The 24,568-nt window shown below is 36.4% G+C and overlaps 1 protein-coding gene across 25 annotated transcripts in view; it reads right to left on the reverse strand.

Moving 5' to 3' along the window:
- Positions 1-850: 850 nt before the first annotated feature.
- Positions 851-24,568, reverse strand: part of CLIP-190 (Cytoplasmic linker protein 190) — a 181,236-nt gene continuing 157,518 nt past the window's right edge. For all 25 annotated transcript variants that reach the window (XM_073968963.1, XM_073968951.1, XM_073968961.1 and 22 more), the window contains 5 exons: positions 13,205-13,271; positions 9,370-13,145; positions 9,161-9,291; positions 1,384-1,598; positions 851-1,320 (listed from right to left, as the gene is read on the reverse strand). In XM_073968963.1, the coding sequence (XP_073825064.1) occupies positions 1,277-1,320; positions 1,384-1,598; positions 9,161-9,291; positions 9,370-13,145; positions 13,205-13,271 (4,233 nt within the window). In that variant the 3' untranslated portion in view covers positions 851-1,276. The remainder of the gene's footprint in view (positions 1,321-1,383; positions 1,599-9,160; positions 9,292-9,369; positions 13,146-13,204; positions 13,272-24,568) is intronic.

The raw sequence follows: 24,568 nt of genomic DNA on the forward strand, positions 1-24,568 counted from the left end.
ATTTCCTTACATTCGAATTATATCGGTTAAAAATTTTCGTTTACTATTGTTAAGGTATACAAATTGTCTATCTCGTTGTGAAAAGTGTAGGAGTCCAGCTTTCTGTCCTCTTTAAGAGGACAGTTAATCTATCAGATTTGAATGACAATTTTTCCTATTTCCGACAACCATAGCGTACGTGGATGACCAACAAATATGAATGATCACACTGTCAACCATACGATATTTGAGGAAAGCTGTCGTTCAAAAGTGGCAGGGTATTTAACTGGCTGCATTATTGCATACTCGATAACAATAGGAAAGCTTTTCTGGCGTATATTTTAGTGACATTAATTTAGATTTACGTCTGTGAGTTGTATATCTTTTGTAGTCAGTCCCATTGCCATAATAACCATGGAAAAATTAGCATTGAGCGGCAACCTAACATAGTTTTGGACTATGTTGACGATTTTTGACGATTTTCCAAAAATTATTGACGATTTGACGATTTTTTTGACGATTTCCGACCAAAAACTGTCGGCAACGCTGAGTGGAGGACAATTCAAACTTGACAGAACCACCGGTCTTATTATAACTTCAGAGGAGGCAAAGATTATACCGGTCCAGTAAGATGTGATTGGATGCTATAGAAACGAACATCCCTGGTGCAATCTTGTAGAAAAAATTCCGCCAGGCAACTACAGCGAGACAGATATTCATTGTCAATAATGAAAGGTCCAAAAGTAAAAACGTGAACCTCCAGACCACAGGCTGGTTAAAAAAAATAATAAAAGTACATTTGTTCAATAGAGCAAGTATGCCGCTACACTTTATCAGACGCCGTGATATAAATAAAAATAGAACGAAGATATTCATGACTTGAAAAAGAATTTATTATTTTATCTATTTATCTTAGTACGTTTTATATTGAAATTTGTCTAAAAATATATTTTTTGAAATAAAAATTATTCGTTATTAAAAAATGAAAGAAAAGAATGCTGCACACTGAACAAAACAAATTTAATTTATGTTTATCTATTGTTTTAATATTACAAAACTACATTTAGAAATTATCGCAAGAATAAAAACTCAATAACAAAAATAAAAAATCAAACAAAAATACAAGACATTTTCATAGATTTCACAAAAACACAATTATAAATAAACGTATATCTCATTTATGTTAGTATGTATGTATATCGGACTGGTAGAAGACGTTGATTGTAAAAAGAGTTTCCATAAATATTAAACTAGATTCATACATGTGTATGTAGTTGATAATAAAACAAGCACTACACTAGTAACATTCATCATCACATTCTCCGGCTTCGTGTCCAAAAACTGAAATGAAATTCGTAGAAGTTAGAAGGGGACAAATGGTTAAATATTTTAAAACGGTTATACCTTCACACGATTCACAATACTTTCTTGGTTCTGGTAATTTTCTTTCCTTCGCTTCATTATTGTTTCTTTCCGCTCTGGGTGGTGGTGTGTAGGGTCTGTCATCGGAAGCCTGCAGTGGACAATCTTCGGTTTCATGTTTGTCAAATTCATCACAAATATCACAAAATACACGAGGTGCTGGTTTACGTTTAGCTATCAGGTCAAAAGCATGAGGCCTGAAAGAAATAATTAAAAAGTTGTTTGAAGAAAATTGAAGAAAACAAAACTAAATCTTTAATCGGGCTGCGTTCAGAAAACACATTGCTGATCATTCCCCCTATTAGGATTGGAAAATTATTTGACGGTTGACAGTTTTCTAGTTCCATTACTTAAGTCACAGTTCTTCATTAAATCTAGCTAGTCTCTCAACCTGTTAATTCTAAGCGTGACTTCCCTAATTCTACAACTCTGCATCCAGGCTCGTCTACGAAATTAGGTTGTATTGTATCAGTAGGAGCTGGAACATTACAGAATATGCCCCTAGTAGGGCTATTCTGTACTTTAAACAACTATCAATATACTTTAAATTTTTATTTTGTTTTTCAATAGGCCACCTATTCTATAAGTTCTTAACAACTATACTCATTGTTTATTTTACAACAATTTCATGTTTGTTTTATTGTTGTTACAAAATAAAAAGAAATTTAAACAATATCGATAGTTGTTAAAGTTTACAGTAGGCATATTCTGCAACTTTTAACAACAATCGACATTGTTTAAATTTCTTTTGTTATTATAACAAAAACAGACAAAAGATATTTTCGAAAAATAAACAATGAGTGAAGTTGTTAAAAAGTTACAGAATAGGCCTACAGTATTGACCTACAGCCCCCCTATTCAGTAACCTTTTTAACAACTTTACTCATTGTTTATTTTACAACAATTTCATTTGTTTGTTTTGTAGTTGTCACAAAAACAAAGGAAATTTTAACAAATTTTCAATCGATAAAAGTTACAGAATAGTAATACAGTTGCAACAATCTTGATATGGAACCCATATCAAAAAATATGCACTGTCAGGTACTGGTGTAGCAATGTTGTTGTTGTAACAGTGTTTTTGTTATGTTTATTTGTTCGTTCCTCTGTTCAATCTGGCTCTGGGTCTATCTCCAGTTCCAGAAAAGTGGCTGCTTCGATGGGATGTAGCCACAGATCCACTGGAGTTAGATGGGTAGGTTTGGCGGGGCAGTTAAAAAGGTGTTGTGTGTCGTGCGGGCCCATGCCGCATACTGGGCATATGTCTTTCACGGCGCGATCGATTTCCACCCAATAAGAATTTAGGCGACTGCAATATCCCGAGCGTAGTTGAGCCAAAACTACTCTAGTTTGTCGTGGCAGCTGACGCTCCTCAGCTGCGATAGATGGAGGATGTACTCCGAGTACTTTATTCACACTGTTATGTTCTTATGGAGGTGGTCGATTGAATGAAAGACGATGTTTAAACATAACAATCGATTCATTTATTGAATAAAACTTTAAGTTGTTTTATGAGTTGAAAAAAAAAATATTAATTATGAAGAACAATGAAATATGACGAAATATGTACAGATGAGATGTCTATTAATTGGTGGTTGCAAAGTAACTAACTGACTGTGTACTGACAATGAGTAGAGAGAGATAATAACTTAAAACTACTGATGCATGCAACACTGCTATGATGCTGCCAGATTGTTGCATTTTATGTGGTAGTACTATGGTTACCCTAATATCTCCCCTTTTAAGTTTGAACCTGGGTTCTGGATATTACTTCAACTGGTTGTCTTCTGTGGATGATTCTGGTTGATATGCTGTAGAATCTGTATACGGCAATTTAATGTTGAATTCTCGAAGTAATATGTCCAAAGGTGATAATTTGTTTGATGAAGCAGAAGTATCGCCTATTTTTGTTTGAAGTTGATCTGCATGTACCTTGATGCGACTTCCGTGTTTGGAATTATACTGACTTTCCTTTTTCTGATTTCTGTCCATGACTGCTGAACATAGATTTTTATGAACGTTGAATACGTTGTGAGTTTTTCTTCTGGAAGATGCTTTTGCGGTCGCTCCTTCCTCTTCCCTTTTTTTGAGTGCTTTTTTGACTTGCCTATTTGGGCTGGGATGAAAGTGAGCATTGAGTACTTGATAAACATTGTTCAATGACTTAGTTCCTGTGAACTTGATCTGATGACACCATTTTGCTATTGGAATATCCCATAGATTAAATTTCTCAATCCAATCTATGCCTAGGACATTTAATGATTCCAAATTTGAAATGTAACAATGCACAATTTTTGATTTTCCTGCAACGGACACTTCTATTGGAAAAAGTTTTGCAAAAAATGTGAGTTTATTGCCACCTGCATCTTCGGCGGTGTCTGTGGTTTCAAATGCATCCGGCTTTCCGATTCTTTTCCACGTTGATTTAGAAATTATGGTAATGTCTGATGCCGTGTCCAACTGTAGTTTCACTTGCTTTGAATTAATACTCACTGTAGCATATATTCTTGCCTGCTTGGTTTTGACTGGATCTGTTGTAGATACTGTTTTTGTGCTGAATTTTGTTTTGTTGTTGTTAAAATTCTGATGACTCACATTGTTCTGTTCTGAGTTTTGATCATGATTGGTTTTGCTTTGTTTATGTTTGTCGCTGTTGTGATTTGATTTGCTCTGCCTGTGCATGCTGTTGCAAAATCCTTCTTTGTGACCAATCTGTTGACATTTTGTACACTTATGCTTGGAGTAGGGGCAATACTTAGCATAATGCATATCTCCACAATACCAACATGCTGTTTTTGGTATCTTTTGTTTTTGTTGAGGCTTACCAATTTTGTTGCACTGTTTTTGACTTCCCTCAATTAGTGCTGTGTCACTTTTCAAATCCAAAATGCTTTGTGTTTCATCAACTAGCTTTTCTAGGTTGACTACTTCCTTACTTTCATTGAGATGCCTTAATAAACGGATTCTGATGTCACTGTCTTGTGATGATTTAAGACCAAGTATGAAAATTAAACACTTGAACTGGTCTGTAGTAAAGTCATCCAGTTTAAAAAGTTCACACTGAAGATTGACACGACTAGCGTATTCTTTAAAATCTTCATTTTCCATCTTTGTGATTTGGAGACACTTATAACGTAGACTTACTTGTGTTTCTGTTCGGCCAAATAGCTTTGTAAGATGTTTGATTGTGTCTGGCAATGAAAGTTCTTGGGGTTGTTTTGGTAACACGAAATTCTTGAATCGTTCATGAATGTGATTGGACATTTTTCTCCACAAAAGTCCTACTTTGTCTGCATCGCCCAATGCACTTGCTTCCCTTTCGAAGATGTTTTTGAAACGATTGTACCACGATTCAAATAATAAACCACTGTCAGGCTCATAGTGAAAATCCGTCATGGAATTAGCTAAAGATTCCATGAGGTGGGCTTTTGCCACTGATGATTCTCCACCTGGAACTGATGATGAAACTGCGTTTGCACCTTGTTGTCCAGCGATGATTTGTGTGAGTTTATTTAGTAATTCATGTTGTTGCGCAAATTGTTCCTGCTGCTTTGCTATTTGCTCTTGCTGCTGTGCAAGTAATTTTTCTAGAGTCTGTGTTTTCAGCCGTTACAATTTTGTTAGAGACGCTGCCGTCGTATGTCTGTATGTGTGAGCTGCAAAAATGATGAAATTTCCCACGTTGCTATGGTGTGTGTGTTGAGCTGAAAGAAAATTGTTGTATATGTGAGACTGCAAACTGTTGTTAGTGTGAGTGTTGATCGCTGAAGATTTCTTGAAAATTCTTGTTAGAATATTCCTGATGAACTTGCGCCTGTGCGTTTTGATGTTTTCCTTGAAAATTTTTTGTGGTAGTACTAGGGTTACCCTAATACACACTATAATTGCTTAAGGCCTTGGCAACTGCGTCCGTGTGAATGCTATTCAATCCTGCTTGATATGCTTGTTGATCTAGGGGTTCTCTCCTGTATCGTTGGACCTCTCCCTCTAGAGCATGGATATCCTTCCTGATCTCCCTGAATGGGCCGGGCCTACCCACAAGATGGTGATTGGGATGGCTCACACGATAACATCCAAGCAGGTACTGCAACGAAAGCATCTCATTGTGTTGCCTTACAGGAAGAATTTTTGCCTCCTCATGTAGATGGTCCACTGAAGATTTGAGGAGGCACCCTGTCGCTGTTCTCAGGGCGGCATTCTGGCAAGTTTGAATCTTTTTCCAGTTCGAATCACACAATCTCGGGGACCAGACTGGAGCCGCATAGCTTACCACAGACCGATCTATCGCGTTATATGTGGTCAACAAGGTTTCTTTATCTGCACCCCAAGTGCTGCCGGCCAGGGTCTTGAGGACCTTGTTCCTACTTTTCAACTTGTCGCAGATAGCTGTGGCGTGTGCGCACGACGTGAATGTAGTGTCGAATGTGACCGCTAAAATTTTATGGCAGTTTGTGGTCGGAATTCTGCTACCGTCGACCACGACATTCAACTCACGTCCAAACTGCGCTGTCCATGTGGTGAACAGAGTGGCTGTAGATTTTGTGGGTGGTATAGCAATGTGAGACGCTGTTGTTGTAACAACAACAACTGGATCTATCTCCAGTTCTATAAATGTGGCTGCTCCACCATATTGTGATAAGAATGGCTCTCATGGTAAAACCTGAGCAAGTACAGCAACTATTGCATGCCATTGTGTTGCTGTACAAGAAGAATCTTCGGATCTGTTGTAACATCATAGGTATGATGCGGGGCTGGCAGCCGCTGACCTAAACGCTTTTGGTTTCGGGTAAATTTGATACAAACAACCCGCGGCCGTGGGATCAAGTCGCTATGTTATCCGTCGGCGAAGACGAGGACGCAATGGAGATGATGTTTGGTCAGCATAAAGCAACATAATTCCTGTTATTGCAGTCACTCATCCAGCCAAATCGGAATAGTCCCTGAATTGCATTGTATGGCATCGACTCTGACCGTCGAAACTTTACTGGTCAACGTGATTGACATTATGGCTCGATTATGCATTGCAACTAAACATTGAAAATAATATGTTCTCAAAAAATACCAATTTCGGATGAATTATAGGATGTATTCTTTTCAAAGCAAGTCGCCGATGTAATTGTGGTATATTTATAATATTATTACGTATTATGCATATTGAAAATTGCAGATTTATGGGAGAAGGCTTTCGAAAAAAATAGTTTAGAGTCGCGTCCCTGGTTTCGAAAATATTGCATACGATGAATGCAACACTGCATTTATGAACACAACAAAGGGTTCATAGAAATACGTGTATTTGTAGTCATTTAAAATAAAACACATAAGCATGGTACAATAAAGTAGAGGTAGGCCAGGTTTGAAAATCACTGAAAAATGCTACCCTGCAGCCATGGCTTAAAACGTCAAATGGCATGGTACAATAATAATGGTAGATGTATCTGCATAGCTATCCCGTTTTACAAAAACATATGGAACTTAGAGCTTCACTTTTGATATGTTAAATGTGCCAAATAGAGTAAAAAATGTCTTTAGCTAGGCTCCAGAATATTCTTGTTGGAAAAGTGTTCCAAAAATAGCAAAAGTTCTTCCCAAACTTATGACAGTGAATAATTTCATTCACTTATTATCTACTTGACAAGTTTGGCTAATCTGACATCGTGATTGCTGGCATCCGATTTGCAGATAAATGTCAGCAGAATTTTTACAAAAATTGTAATTTTTACATTCCCGTACTTTTGGAACAAATTTAAATTAATATCAATATTTGATAAATCGTTCATTCGTAAGTTTTGCTGAAAAAATCAACAATTTTATTTTGTCACGCGAATACACATTTTTTGTCCTTGTTTTCAATTTTAAGATATAGGGCCATTATTATATGTGTTCTTTTACTATCTGATGAATTTGAAAACGCAAAATAAACCAATTTGGAGGCATTAAAAATATAATTTTTGCATTGAAAGGTAATACCAAGAAGATCCCCCTTGGAATTCAATCATCACTTTTAACTTTGAGTTAACCTGAACGCTATAAATCTGTTCGGTAAATCCAAACTATAACAAAAGAAGACTTGTAATAATGGGGGATAGTGTTATAGCAGAAGTTTTTTGTTGAAACAATTCAGCAATGCATCTACCTTTATGATTGCATAATGTCAAAAACAGTACAAAATGTCAACACGTGGTCTGTTCCTTTACTTCTGAAAATGGTAAAACCGGCAAAAGTAGTAAAAGTTGAAAACTGCTCCCATATGAATTGTATTGTGTCTGAAGTAAAGGAACGCTTTTCGAGTAAAAAGTTGTAAAACTTGAAGATTCTTGAACGTAAAGGAACAGGGCTACGGATTTTGACAGATTAGGCCATAAAAAGAAAAAAATGTAATCAGCTGTTAGCTGTGGCCTACCTTTACTTTATTCTACCATGCACATAAGTATATACTGCTCACGGTGCTCTTGAAGCAACCTTAAATAAAAGGTACTTACACCTGGGAAGTTTTTGCGGATTCTGAAACTACAATGTTCATAGGTTCTCAGTGCCATGGCTGCAATTTCCCAACTTAAATCTATATACAGTCAGGGACAAAAGTTTACATACAGCCCATAAATTTCGGGTTATAGGGTAAGTAATGATTTTTCTGAAATTCAAAGTATACAGTTTTTTTCTCGCTAATACACAATATTTAATACAACAAAAGAATATTCCATTAATAACGGTAAATTTTATAAAAAAACAAAAAATGATGTGGACATAAGTTTACATACACCCCAAGGAAATATGTGTGTTACCGTACAATTTATGGAATCAGCAGCAAAATTTGTACATTTTATAGTTTTGGTGTCTGAGATATATTTTAGAGAAAAAAATAATTTTGGGGGTTTAATGCCGTTATTTAAGGTCGGACTTCTTGTATAGTTCATTAAAGCTGACCCTTGCTTAATTCTTTGCGTTTTTTTAGTTATTGTACTTTATAAAAAGCACAAAATTGGTGTCAGATTGCAAATCTTGAGACACTTTTTCTACAGAATAACTCGATCAGGAGGATTGACTAAAAAAGTACCTGGTCTTATTAACGGTAAACGGGCCCACAACCAGGGCCTATAAGTCGTTTATTTAACTCTAAATTAATTGAGAGATAATAATATTTCATGAAACAGTCGGAAGTAGCGCATTTGGAAACTAATATTTCTTAGGAATGTGTGGGGTACAGATTTCTACAATTTTCAGAAATGCTTACTTAGACCTACTGGAGACATTTCGTGTACTCTAAAGTAATATTGTGGCATAATAATGCATTTCTAAGCGATTTTTGTACTTCTTGCTTATATTTTCGTTTGTTTTAGAGAATGTCCTTATTCCTCAATTCGATTTCAGTTAAATAAACCACCTTTAAGACCTGATTGTGAGCCTAGGAGGTCCAGTTTACTGTTAATAAGACCTGGTACTTTTTTAGTTGATCTGGCAACCCTCCTGATCGAGTTATTCTGTAGGCAATATTTATTGTAATTGACGGCAGTCCATCCTGGTGAACTAAAAAACTCATAAAACGTCTTAGTTTTCAGATATTCCCGGTTTGAGACTGTCGATTTTTTTGTTTTTTGATTTTTCTCATCTATGAACATTGTAGTTTCGGAATGCGCAAAAACTTCCCACCTTCCATTTAAAGTTGCTTCAAGAGCACCGTGTGCTTTTAATATTTTTGGTGTGTTAGGGTAGCATTAAAACTACTGAATGCAATCTAATAACGCTTTCATTCTGCAAAACCTACTTGGTATAGTCCGTGGGCAATGCTTCCAGTGCTTCAATTTTGGCCTTTAATGTATCATTTTTCTTTTGCATATCAGCTATAATTGAGTTAAGGAAACTAATTTGAGCAGCACTGTCACCATTTTCTGCATCCTGGAAATAAAACATGAGAATATTAAAAACACTTTGTTACGCACAAACATACATATGCTATGGCAAAAAAAAACTCACCCCCTGAGCTGAACTATCGCCTGTGCCATTTTGTTTCAGATTGCTAATGGACTGTAGATCGCTAATGCGCTGCTTTAGTGCTACTATCTCCTTAGTTTTTTCCATTTCCAAAACTTCTAATTTCCGTTGCAATGTGGCACATTCGGTGCTAAGGATTTGTTCTCTTTCCACCCCCTTCGACTGTTCCTGTCGTAGTTGCGTAAGCTGTGACTGCATCTGTTGCAATTGTACGTTCTTCTCCGTTGATGTTTCATCCATTTCATCGATTATTTTCTTATACTCTTCAAGTTGTTGATCGAAAGATTTTTGTTCTTTTAGCTTCTCTTCCATTTCCGCCAGCAGCCGCTTTAGCTCTTCGTTAGCCTGTTGCATTTCATTGAGTTGTGCAGTTGTTTGGAGTACATTTGATTGTGCCTCATCGAGTGATGTTTGTGTTTGTTGCAGGGTAAGATCGGCTGTAGCTAGGTTTTCTTCTTTCTCCTTTAGTACAGCTTCCTTTGTGCGTAATTGTTGCTGAGTACTGGCCAGCTCTTCTTTAATGTGGGATAATTTCTCGATAAGTTTCTCCACATTTTGATCGGATTCCATTTCAAATATTTCAAATATGTGGGCGGTTTCACATTTCTCTTGTTCTAGAATTTCTAAAGCTTCGGCTAATTGAGCATTCGTGAGGGAGATTTTTTCATTGGCGGTTTTCAGGGATGCAATCATGGACTTAAGTTCTTCGATCTTTTTATTATCTTCTTCCACAAGTTTGGTCTTGTGTTCGCATTCGGAAGACGACAGTTCCAAGGCATTGCGAAGTTTTTGCAGTTCCAAGTCAAGTTCGGACTTTGTATTCGATTGTAGAATGCGTAGCTGCTCAGCCTCACTTGTGGCTTTGATCATCAGAGTGTCCTTTTCTTTAAGATCCTGCGTTAGTTTTTCTATGCTCTGCAATAGTCTCGTATTTTCTTGCTGCAAATCACTAACGGCTGACGAACCATCATTCTGCGCCTTCTGTAAACTTGAATACAGTTGGTCCTTTTCGATTTTAAGAGCTGCTATTTGTTTTTGCATGTCGCCTTCTTTAGCCTTGAAGTCCAACTGCGACTTGAGTAATTCATCCTGTAATAGTTGTATTTGTTTCTGAAGACTGGAAATTGCTTCGTCCAACGAAGACTTAGATTGCTCTGAATTTTTTAGTTGTGCTTCAAAACTCTCAATGATGGACTTTTGTTTTGCTCCCTCAACATCTTTTATTTCTTTAATTTCGGCTTGTGTCCTGGCCTCGATCTCCTTTTTCGTAATTTCAAAGTTTTGAGCTTGCTCTTCTTTAGCTATTTCTAAAGTTTTTAGCTGGTTGCGTAGGGTCTCGATTTCATGCTGTTGACTTTCTACACTTTGCCTAGCCTCTTGCAGTTGTGATTCTACCGATAGACGTTCATTGTTTGTTTTATCGGCAAGTTCTTGAAGTTGTTTTTGGCGTTGTGACAACTCTTCAGTTAGTCTAACGATTTCGGCATTTGATCCGGCAGAACCTTGACGTAAAGTGTTCAAGTCGCTTTGCAACGTTTTATTCTGTTCTTCGAGATTTTCGCATTTGCTTACAAAACTGTCGAGCTTACGTTGAAGATCGGCCATATCCAATTCCTGTTTGCCACATTTTTCCTCGGCTTGCTTGAGTTGTTCGTAACGACTAAAGCTTTCCTCAGTGACATTTTTGAGTTCCTGTGTCAATGCCTCCACTTGACTGCACATACCATCAATTCTTTGTTGGCTGGCCTGCAGCTGGCTTTCCAGAGCGGCGCGTTCGGTGCTTGACTTGTCCACTAGCTCATCCAACGCCTTTTGTTTGTTGGCAATGTCCTGCGACAGCTTCATGAGTTCCGTATTTGAGTCAGTAGTCGAAGTTCTAAGCGACGTCAGATCAGCCTGCAGCGATTCATTTTGCTTGAGCAACGAATCGTATTTGCTCTGAAGGTTCTCTTGCTGGCGTTGCTGATCACTGAGCAGAAGTTCCTGTTTGATGGTTTTCTCTTCCAGTTCGGTAATGTGTTGGGATTTTTTGCTGATGTCCTCTTTGGACTTCTGAAGCGTTTCTTTTAGATCATTGAAATCTTTAATGCTGTTGGATAGTTTTTGTTGTAACTCTTCAAGTTGTCCGGTCAATTGGATGCGCTCCTCGTTGGCGGAACTAGTCAATGCAGCAATTTCGTTTTGCTTCTGCTGGATTTCATCGTTTAATTTCTTAACATCGTTGTGGACCGAGGTGTTTGTTGTTCTTACGGTAATGATTTCCTGCTGTAGGACCTCATTTTGTTGAGCCAGAGTATCGCACTTACTATTTGTACTCTCCAATTTTCGTTTGAGGTCACCCAATTCCAGCTGTTGCTGGTCATGGCGTTCCTCACTTTTCTTCAGGTCTTCTTCCAATTCTTTTTTACGATTGAGTACTGCTTCGTGTTCACTTCTGAGTTTTTCCAAAATATGTGTGGAGCTTTCCAAGGCAGTTGTTGTGGACTTAAGTTCAGATACCTTGGAGGCAATAAGTTCATCCTTTTGAATGGATTTCAAACGTTGATCTTCGATGGTGGTGTTGGAGTTCTTCAAATCTTCTTCTAGTCTTTTATTTTGGCTTTCTAGGTTGGTTATTTTGGCACTCAGTTGTTGTACGACCACGGATGATTCACCAGCCAAGGAGGTAACCTTGTTTTGTAACTTCTCTATTTCCTCTTTAAGTGTTGTAATTTCTTGTGTTTTGGCTGCCACAGTCAACTCATTATTTTGTTGGACTTTTTCCCTATCGTTTTGTAACTTTGCAATTGTATCTTGTGCGGATGCCAGGTTGGTGTTCGTTGCAGTTAAAAGGTTTTCCATCTCAGATGCCTTGGTAGCATATGATTCGGCTGCCAACTTCTCCTTTTCCAAATCCGATGAAAGCGTTTTTATTTGATTCTGTAGTTGCTGATTTTCTGCTACCAATTTCTCACATTCCTGACGTAAATCTTTCATGGTGTTCTCTAAACCGTCCATGGCAGTTTTCTTTGATTCATCCTCCGCAAGGGCGTCTTTCAACTTACTCTCGATACTGCTTTGCAATTCCGCCAGCTTCTTAATTTCATCGGTAGCTTTCTGCAAATTTGACTCCAGAGCGTTTTTAGTTTCCTGCAGTGCTGCGACTTCCTGATTCAGTTTCGTTATTTCCAACATTTTCTCTTCAAGTTTACTCTTTTCTTCGCTGCTACCGATTTGTTGTGCCTTAACGAGTTCATCCAGTGTTGCACATTCGGCTGTCTTTATTGATAACTCCGCACTCAATTTTGCTAACTGTGCCGAAACATCGGTAACCTGTGTATCTCGGGATTTGCACTCTTCACGCAATATGCGACATTCATCCTCCAAGTTGGCGCGTTCACTTTCCACACTGTCCACTGATGATTTGAGATTCGTCACTTGGTCCTGCAAATTTTGAATCTCACGCGATTTTTCCTCCAATTTGAGTGCAAAATCTGACTGAAGTTGCATCCGTTCCTTCTCCGATTCTTCTTTAACCATTGCCAACTCTTTGCGTAAATTCTCAATGCCACATTCCGAGAGGGAGAATTTTTCCAATGACTGGTCCTTCTCCACAAGTTCCGCTTGCAGTGTCTCATTTTGTTTCTTCAAATATTGGATATTTTCTTGTAAACGTTGTAACTCGTCTTGTGTCTCAGATATTTGGGTCTCGAAAACTTTGGACTGTTCGGCAAGTTTTTCGCTTAGGTGATCATTGCTCTCATCGGCGACATGTTTTCCTACGTAATTAGAAAACACCTAATGAAAACCTAGAATGTATTGAAAAGGGAATACATACCGGATGTTAGTTCTATTATTTTAGTTTCCAGTTCATGAATTTTTTCCTTGTAGACTTGTGTCTGGGCCTGTAAAATGGAATATTAATCAGATGTATGCAATCAAAATAAATCAAAAACTAGTTCTATTCGTGGTACACTGATTTTCTAACAGTCACAATTCAATAGTAGATACAGATTTCAAAAAATTTATTCTGCCTAATCGCAACTTTTTTTCCTGACAAACCATTTTCGAACTGAAACTAAGTTTGGACAAAATATCACAAAGGCCAAATTTTGGACCAAATCGGTTAATCAGTTCGAGAGTTATCGTGCTCTCCAGCCACTTTTCGGGCTGTTTTCTCAAGAAGTATGGACTTGGCCCTGAAAAATCTTTTACCGTCGTAAAGGCAGCGAGTGCAAGTTGCTTCAACAAAAAGTGATTCGAGAGCAAGTCTAACCCCCTGTTTTTGTAACTAATTTTTGTTCATTCGTCTATTTTCGTAATAATTTAGGCATTCATAGCTCTGCCCCCAGATGACATACAGACCTAATTTTTCGTAGACGCGTTCCATATTTAGTAGAGAATTCCTCATTTAAAAATCAGCGCTGTACATTTGCGGTAAGGCGAGTAAATCGCTATTTTTTCAGGAAGTATGGACTTGCCCCAGATGACACATGTACCGTCGTATGCGGGGCGGTGTATACAAGTTGTTACAACAAAAATCAAAGCGATTCGGGAGTAGGTTCTAACCTGGACTTTTCCGAAATTTTGTGTGGGATGACCTGAAGGAGTGGACCGGTAGAAACTTCACGATGTGCAAAGTATGGACCAAATTGGTTACTCTCTTCATCTCTCGTGTGCACAAATTTTAAGAACATTTTCGAACTTTTGTGGGAGAGGTACCGGAAGAAGTAGACCTATATAACCCATCTATGTAGTTCATAAATGTACATCGATTACTTCAAAACTATGTCCTGAAAGCTCAAAAAATTGAAAACTCCATAACATCGATACAATTTGTATTAATTTATGTTTAATGTTTTCTTCGACTTCATCCAATGTGAGCAACGTCTAATCTCCAAAAATTTAATAATGGCATGGTACTAATTTTGCTGATCTTCTTGATGAGCAGGATACATGCTTCGAATACGCCAAATAAAATATTAATATTGGGATAGTTCATCGCCTATTGCAAAAACTCGGATATTTGACCATAATCACATTTGGTATTGATTTAAAGCTTACCAGGTATATGTCCAACAGAAGCGGTGATATCCGCATCGGAGATGAAATTTCACAAATTGAAAATTGGGATACCTGAGCCACTTTTCTTAACGCAATTCGGACCAATTGAAAGCTCAGTATGTCTTCTTTAATATTCACACTTTGTCGAAATACGTCCATCCAAAGCTGGTATATTTGCCATTACAATTGAAATCAACAAATGAAAACCAGTAAGGAAAGGATTAAAGTCGGTCGAATATATGATACCCTACACCACTGTGAATATGTAAAATATATATTGGGAGCTATATCGAAATCTGAACCGATTCCAAAATAATATGGCACACTTATTTCTGGACCACATTCCGTCACACATTCCAGATTTGATCAAATTTGGATAGATATAGTGTGTTTGGTTCATCAAATACCTCAAATCGCCCGAAAATATATATGGGAGCTATAATCAAATCTAAACCGATTTCGATATAATTTGGCACATTTATTCCTTGGCCGAATTCAGTGACACATTCCAAATTTCATAGAAATCGGTCATATATAGCGTGTTTGGTGCAGCAAATACGTAAAATGTATATGGGAGCTATATCCAAATCTGAAGCGATTTCAATATAATTTGGCACATTTATTTCTAGGCCGAATTCAGTCACACATTCCAAATTTCATCGAAATCGGACTTATATTGCGTGTTTTCCGCCGAAAATATATATGGGAGCTATATCTAAATCTGAACCGATTTTTACCAAAAGCAATAGTGTTCTTCCTATGGCTAAAAAAATTATATTCCCCAATTTTCAGCTGAATCGGACAATAAATGCAACCTGTATGTTGCTAACAAAAATACATGAACAGATGGACGGTCATGCATAAATCGACTCAGGAAGTGATTATATGTATATCCCCAAAAGGAACTATGAGTCTAGTTTGTTTCCTTTAGCATGTTACATACAAATGCGCAAAGACATAATTCCCGTTACCTCAGTGTAGGGTATAAAAATAGGACGTATTTCCGATTATTGCGATATCTCCGTTGTTTGAACACATACGCCAACCTACTTTACATCATTGTAAAGGTAAGATTTTCTACATTCATTGTCAGGCTTTGCTTTTGGAAGGTCCCCAACCTAAAATGTGATATTTGTCATTACAATTAAAATCCCAAAAATGAAAAATAGGGTTGGATTAACGACTATTGGGATATCTCTGGTTAAAGGTGAAGTTTTCTACTTTCATTATCATTTCATTTCGAATAGAAGCGGAGATATTCGAATAAGAATAAAACCATTACGTTTTCGCCACAGAAGTTTTTTGCCCATTCCGATCCCTTGATATGATCCGACAATCACCAAACAGACTGACGGAAACACTTAGCCAGATCGACTCAGCTCGTCGAGACATTTATTTTGGTACCATTATTTTGATGAGCTACAAACTTTTCGGCCAAAACCAAACCGTACTGAGTACGTTTGTGCCAGGGTATCGTAAAATTTTGAATATGTTAATTCAAAAATTTATTATGTTGTTTAGAAATTACAACAAGAATAATTTTATTATAAATGCGTTCGACACTTCATATTCGAACATCTGGTTCGAATATAAATAAAATTTAAATGTGATTTCGGTTATTACGTGTTTGGGTAATAGGGAGTCCAGGGAGCGTTGTGTGGTAGGGTGGTGAATTTTGTGTACGTCCCGTCGTGAGTTAGGTACAGCTGTAACATAATAACAAAAAAATTCTAAAAAATTTTTCCGAAGATGTCACCAAAGAGTTACAAACCATTTTTCTAATAAAAACAAAAGTCTTCATTTTTATTCGATCCTCATAATATTGTCATTCCATTGATAACATACATATTCAACGGTCTCCGTTAAGAAACGACACTCGTCTGTCTGTTGAAATCAAGATACAGCTCGCCATATTCATGAGCTTTATAATTTGGTACAGAAGCTCATATTACTCCTAGAATGTTTGTATTGCAAACAGACTATATCGGTACACGTTTTGATATAGATGTAGTTTGATATAGATATAGTATGGGAAGAGCGGCCAAAAATACTTCCTGTGCATATATCAATAAGAAAATTTCAGTAAAGGTTAGTTTAGCAACACAAATAGAAAAAAAAATCAACATTGCATACATATATCAAAAATATACAAATGTAAAAAAAAACACTCCTAAGTAGTTCCCAAAACAAAAATGTATAAATCTTTAAAGAAAAAACCAAAACAAACAATTAAAACACAAAACAAAGAAGAAACTGAGAATACAGCAATACGGCATATTCATTGAAACGACCAGAGTCATCGTCAGTATTTTTAATGTCACACACGGAAATGCAAATATATGCAGCTGGAACCAAATTTTTTGTAAACTTGACACTATTTTGAACATTCTTCAAAAAATTTGGAGAGTGGCGAAGGATGGCGAAGTTAGTAAAACTCAACTTCAATTTTTAGGACTTGGAAAAAAAATTCAGAAAAAAGTATTATAAAAATGTGATTTCCATCACATTTTATGCGAATAATGTGTACAAATTTTTATGTAAAAGTAATTAAAAAACCTTGTACTAAAACTTCCATACCGAAAAAAATAATTTTATCCTTTCAATTTTGAGTTACTTGCCTTGTAAGTAGTCACAACCTCACTGATGTTTTTTTAAGTTTTTAAGAGATCACACGTAAATGTCAACTTCTTCTATTTTGTTTTGTTAAATACCCTTATTAATTACAAAAACAGTGCTGGAATATTAAAATATGATATGTTTAGAGACAATTTGCTGAATTGTCGCAAAGATTTGCTGATATAGATTTTTCGATTTTTGTCGCAGGTTGGGACCAGTGTGCATTGGTCCAACTTTAGGTATAGCCCCCATAGATCGGTACCCCATGATTTCTAGCATTTTGGGGGTGTTGACCACATCTTTCAATGAAATTGGCTAAAATTTGGCTTACGGTATACCCTACTGTTAGAAAACCTTATTGCAAAAATTTTTTGAATTGCGTCCACGTTTTGATAGGGTCCCCATATAATGGTACCGGCGATTTTCGGAATTTTGAAAGTTTTATATAAATTATTAACTCGAAATGGCCGAAATGCCACTTAATCTTTCCTGGAGGTATGCTTACTCCAGAAAATTGTCGATTAATATAGGTCCACCCTTTGATGTTGTCCCCATAAATTGGTACCGCTCAATATTCGGTATTTTTAAGGTTCTAGCCGTAATAATCAATCAAAATGGCTGAATTTTCGAAATTTTACATTGAGGGCCACATTTCGACGTACCCTTCATGTAACTGAACAGCACAATGTCTACTATATATTTAAAAAGCTGAAATGCATCACCTGCCCATTTGAAAAAATGACAAAAACACCCTGAAAGGTATCCTCAGTATTTTGGGAACAAGTTTCAAAGATGAGGAAAGATGCAGCTGATATTTTGAAAATAGAATCCATATATTACTACTGGTCTTTTAAAAAAAACATTCGTTAGGGGGAACATAACTAAAACTTTCCATGAAATTTGTTACCTTAATAATTGTACGGTTGTTTTGGCACGTTCATTAAAACGTTGTTGTTGGTGGCGCGAATAGGTTTTCATAGTTCGACTTATTAATTCACGAGCGAATACTCGATCGAATGACATAATTAGACCCCAAAGGTGGTGTTAAATCACAAGACCTCGGTGGTCAATTGTGAACTTTTCCCGTAAATGAGCAATGGTTATATTTTTGTGTGGTACGTAGAGCCGTCTTGTTGAAAGTAAACGTTGTCCAAATAAATACAACCCAACTGCGAACATAAAAAATCAATCTATTCACCGCAGCTGTTAATCCAACCTTATTTTTGAAGAAGTAAGGTCCAAACCCCGCAGTCACATGTTGAGGATAGAGAGGCTTCTCAACAATTTTGCTTGTTGGCGTAGCCACCGAAGTGGTGGAAATGGATTCGAGTTCTCTAAGAAACTCTCAATTGGAATGTTTCTTCGGACACTTATCTATTTCAACGAACAATTGTCGCTTGGGTATAAAAAGTTTTTTCGTTCAAGAAGCAAAAAAACAATGGAACTGATGAGATATGTGTCCGGATCCGAAACTATAGTCTTCATTGTCTAACAAAACAGAAGTCGTCATCCCAAAAAAAAAAAATACGTCAATCCTCTCAAAATGAGTACATTTAGTAGAAATATGTACATATGTTAAATTCTGATGGTTGGGAAGTTTTCTTGTGGCAAGAACTCTTTTGACTTGATTTCGTATACTAAACATCAGAATGGTATCAAACATATAGATCCCATTAGTGTTCAAAGCCAAACTCATAGTCTCTTAATTACAATATTCGCAGTTACAATATTACAATAACTTCGGTATAAGTATAAGATTAGAAGCATTGCCAAGAGAACCTACAGCAACCGATATGCCTGATGAGCGAAACCGGTAGCATAATTTGGTGGTTTTGTGGCAATCTCCTCGGCTTATCTTTTCCATATACAAAAAAATCTTCGATCATGCAGTTCAACTCTAACGAGAAATTAATAAAAATTAATATTAAATGATCTTCGACCTAACAATATAATATTTTTTGTTTATTTTGTTATTGTTGCAGATTCAATCATATGATTGCTTAAGTCTGGAGTATTCCCCCATTGGCTTAACTTCATCATTACTTCCCTTACAGAGAGTAATGTTTACAAAACGCACAGCTTGCAAAATTTACTGATCGCTACCAATATCATGATTTCATCCCGGCGAAGGAAATTATCAATTGGCTTTTCAGTTTTTGAAAAGATGATTTTTCTAGTGAAAACCTGAACTCTTTAAGAATCGAGTATTCTATGTTAATGAGAATGATTCTTACTTTTCGGCTTTCCAAAAAGAAAAACACCAAAACAAAATATTTGCAAGCTGACAGCACGATTCAACTAAGAAATCATCGATTTCTGTAAGTTGAAAATAACATCAATACAGTTACCTGTGAATATGTTGTTGGAGTTTATTTAAAAATTCCCTTTTGCGCGTGCCTTCGTTGTTTTCTGTTTGTTTTGTTATTGTAGAAGATTCAATCATACGATTGCTTAAGTCTGGAGTATTCGCCCATTGGCTTAATTTCATCATTACTTTCTTTACAGAGAGAATACTCGATGCTTAAAGAGTTCAGGTTTTCACTAGAAAAATCATCATTTCAAAAACTGAAAAGCCAATTGATAATTCCCTTCGCCGGGATGAAATCATGATATTGGTAGCGATCAGTAAATTTTGCAAGCTGTCAGTGCGTTTTGTAAACATTACTCTCTGTAAAGAAAGTAATGATGAAGTTAAGCCAATGGGGGACTACTCCAGACTTAAGCAGTCATAATATTTTTTATTTTATGTTTACCTGTTTATGCGATGATGATCATGTGCTTTAATTTTGTTATTTTTCTCTTTTGAGACTAGCTTTGCATTGCCATGTGTGAAACATGTAGTGTAGAGGTTTGTGATGACAATTTCTCTGATATTCTTTTTCATTTACAAAAAAAGATGAATTAGCTCGTCTCGAAAGAGAAAACTAACAAACTTAAAGCCCATGATCATCATCACCTCAACAGGTAAACATCAAATGAAATTAGCTGAGACATGCTTAAAAACGTTCCAACATGAAAATAGCAACCAAATGGTTGTTGTTGTTGCGTTCTAAAAATAAACATATTCCAAAACTAGTGCAGTTATTACATACGACTATGTGTGGGAGACAACTGCAGCTGTGTGGAAATAAAGTCCGCCATGCAAAAATCGTAAATGAATAAGATTGTTAGTGCTGGCAATGTCATCTACCTTAAAAATTCGTTGTATTAAATTCCCAATTATAATTTGGTAATAAATTCAGTATATATAGAAGGAAAAATTTGAGGTAGGGACATAGTGAGATTGCCGCACAAGATACACCTGATGATCGCTCCCACCAAGTGTGAAACATGTAGTATAGTGGTTTGTGATGACAATTTCTCTGACATTAAAATGACTTTATATGTTTAAAATCGAACTTACCTGCAGACAGCACCCTATTATCCAAAAAACCTTTTAATATAATGAATGGTCATGAGTAGACATCGGATTTTTGCTTGTCTTATCCGATTGGACTCAAATTTTGGATCTAAGCGTTTTAAGGGTCAATTTTTCGATATTTGGGGTCATATCAAAAACATGCAAAAAATATGCAGAATATGTAAAAAATATGAAAAATATGCATACAGTTTTTGGGCGAAAATCGTCATAAAAGTCGTAAAATTTACAATTAAAGTTGGAAAAACCCATCAAAACAACTTTAAAGTGTCCTAAATTAAAACTGTTGGCCATTTAACGTCGATTTTTTAGCAGATTATTATGTTATTGATACCTCTTACGACAGTGTGGTGTAGGGTATATGATACTGTAATACTAATTTTCATAGTTAAACTATGCAAAAATATAAAATTTGATAAAATATCAATAATTTTATGTAAATTCAATATTTTCTTTGTCTTAATTTGTAGCTTTAGGCTGGTTTTAACTCAAAGGGAAGAAATCGACGTCGGATTTTTTAAGATGGGGGTGCCCCCTAAACTGTTTACTTAGATTAGATTTTAGATAGATTTAAGATTAAGATTTCCAATTGAGCACCATTGGAATAAATTAACACGTGCTGCTGGTGCTCGAAGTTATGATAATCTCGTCTCTCTCGGCGACCCATATCTGCCCATTAGAGTGGGGCGATTTGAACACCATCACGGGCGCCTGGAGTTTCTGATTCTTGGGATTGTACTGAGCAAAAAAGTCAACTAGACCATATGTCTACGGTGAAAATCGAGCCCCCGGATTTTGACTTGAAGTTTTTATACCCTCAGCCTTTAGGCTAAGGAGGGTATATACACTTTGATACGATGAAAATGTGCCTCATCGAAATAATGGTTTCAGACCCCAAGTATGTTTGGACAAAATGTGTTTCAGACAATTTGGAGTCGATCTAGCCATGCCCGTCCGTCTGTCTATCTGCTGGCTGGAGCGCACGATAACTCTCGAACCGATGAACCGATTCGGTTCAAATTTTGGCTTTCGTAATATTTTGCCCAAACTTAGTTTAAGTTCGAAGATGGGCTATATCGGTCCACTCCTTCCGGTACCTCCCCCACAAAAGTTCGAAAATGTTCGGAAAATTTGTGCGCACGATAACTCTTTAAGGGGATAACCGATTTGGTTCATACTTTGCACATCGTGAAATATGTACCAGACTTAGATGAGGTTCCAATATGGACTCAATAGGTCTACTCCTTCGGGTACCTCCCACACAAAATTTCGGATAAGTTCAGTTTAGGACCTGCCCTCGAATCGCTTTGATTTTTGTTTTAGCAACTTGTATTCACTGCCCCCATACAACGGTATAAGTTTCAGCAGGGGCAAGTCCAAACTTCCTGAGAAAATAGCCTGAAAGTTTCACAAAACCCCTATGACACAGTGTGGGGTGGTTGGAGCGCAAGGTAACTCTCCAACTGATTGCTAATTGGGTCCAAATTTTGGCCTTAGTAATATTTTGTCCAAACAAAGTTTAAGTTCGAAGATAAGCCATATCGGTCCACTCCTTCAGGTACCTCCCCCACAAAATTTCAAAAATGTTCGGAAAAATTGTTCGTACGGTAACTTTTGAAGGGAGTGGCCGAATTGGTCCATACTTTACACATCCTAATATATCTACTAGATATAGATCAGGTTCAAATATGGACTATATTTGTCCACTCCATCCGGTACCTCCCACACAAAATTTCGGATAAGTTCACTTTAAGACCTGCTATCGAATCACTTTGATTTTTGTTGAAGCAACTTGCATTCGCTGCCTCAATTACGATGGTAACATTTTTTCAGGGGCAAGTCCATACTTCTTGAGGAAACAGCCCGAAGGGTGTAAAAACCCCCTATGGCACCATATGTAGTGGCTGGAGATCCACTTCCATAATTGTCAATGTCGATCCATTCCTTTAAATATCTCCTCCGCAAAACTTTTGATCTTTAATCCTAATCAACATTTTTGTCGGTTCATACATTAAACATTTTTAAAACCCCGTAAATACATACGTATTTTTGGAAAAAAAATTGTTTCAATATACACAGGCTGAGGGTATATCTCTGTCAGCAAAGCTGACTGATACTTTTTTACTTGTTTTAAGTATTTTTGGATATTTTGGCATATAACAACCAAACCACTGAGATTTTCGATCCAACACAAAGACAACAATTGTAGCCAAGACAATAATAAAGAACTCTCTAGTACATCGCAAAAATATTGGAACGCTCCTTCAGGTAGTTATGGCCTCGAGAAAGTGCACATTTTTGGGGAAATTTCGATAAACGACACTGTGCTACAAAATGGAACTCAAAGTCAGTGGGTGGAAAATTTCTTTTGGAGATTAAAGCGCTTGGTGAGTGTACTGAGAACCCAAAAGCTAATTTTCACCATAGGTCAACTTTCCGAGATATTGCGTGATTAATGGATTAATCTTGGCCCCTTAATTTGTGATCAAATAATTTTATATCTCTCTAAACCGTTATTGTAGCTTTATTTTGACATTACATGTCTTCAATCAAATCGAATGGTGAATCTTTTTGTAGAATATTTCATCCCTCTAACTCAATTCCTTTCATGTCCTTTTCGTCCTTTATTTTTTGAACCGTAGTAAAAGTACCACAAGGCGAGATTATACTGCATCCAAATATTCTACAAAAATTTTGTTCAGAAGATTTTAGGTACAGTTCTCATTGATGACTAATCGATATTTCCCCGTTTTCATGGTTCTTTTTGACTTTTTATCGGTTTTTGTTCAGAAAACTATGTTTTGTTTTTATGTATATTCGTTATTGGTCTGTGGTGCTTCTGAAATACTTATCATAAATAGCTCTTGTAATGAGGAGGAATTGGAGGAAAGTTATCTAAATTTTTGAACCGGATATTCTGATATTAAAACCTATTTTGGAACCGGTTTTAAGTAACCTATTAACCGTATATGTATATCATTAGAAAGCTAATAAAATGGTCAATCAAATGACAGCAAGTAGCTGATTACAACTTTGTTGGTTACGAAGTTAGAACAAAAAAAAAAAAAAAAACGCGCTCTTAAACCGATTTTGATGTAAAATATCACTGGGTTCTTTTGGCGATGAAAGTCGATTAAGATAATATTATAAATCTGGAAAGGCAGTTATGTCATAGGTCAAACTTCTGAGTTATGGCGCACTTAAAGTTCATCAAGAATGAATTAATTTCGCATTAACTCAGAATTTTTCCATAGCGCAAAATTATAAAATGTTCTATTTCTTATTTTTCCTACATTTTATCCAAAACTATAATGTTTTTGGTTTTGTTCAATATTTATTTTGAAAAGCTTCGTAACCAACAAAGTTGTAATCAGCTACTTGCTGTCATTTGATTGACCATTTTATTAGCTTTCTAATGATATACATATACGGTTAATCGGTTACTTAAAACCGGTTCCAAAATCGGTTTTAATATCAGAATATCCGGTTCAAAAATTTAGATAACCGGATCTTTCCTCCAATAAAATTTGTTATTAACGTGTTCGTCATTACAAGAGCTATTTATGATAAGTATTTCAGAAGCACCACAGACCAATAACGAATATACATAAAAACAAAACATAGTTTTCTGAACAAAAACCGATAAAATGTCAAAAAGAACCATGAAAACGGGGAAATATCGATTAGTCATCAATGAGAACCGTACCTAAATCTTCTGAACAACATTTTTGTAGAATATTTGGATGCTGTAAAATCTCGCCTTGTGGTACTTTTACTACGGTTCAAAAATTAAAGGACGAAAAGGACATGAAAGGAATTGAGTTAGAGGGATGAAATATTCTACAAAAAGATTCACCATTCGATTTGATTGAAGACATGTAATGTCAAAATGAAGCTACAGTAACGCTTTAGAGAGATATAAAGCTATTTGATCACAAATTAAGGGGCAAAAATTAAACCATTAATCATCCAATATCTCGGAAACTTGACCTATGGTGAAAATTTCCTTTTGGGTTCTCAGTACACTCACCAAGGGCTTTCATCTCCAAAAGAAATTTTCCACCCACTGACTTTGAGTTCCATTTTGTAGCACAGTGTCGTTTA

The sequence above is a fragment of the Musca autumnalis genome, unplaced genomic scaffold (assembly GCF_047663935.1).
Source record: "Musca autumnalis isolate F117 unplaced genomic scaffold, ASM4766393v1 scaffold_2, whole genome shotgun sequence".
NCBI classification, from domain to species: domain Eukaryota; kingdom Metazoa; phylum Arthropoda; class Insecta; order Diptera; family Muscidae; genus Musca; species Musca autumnalis.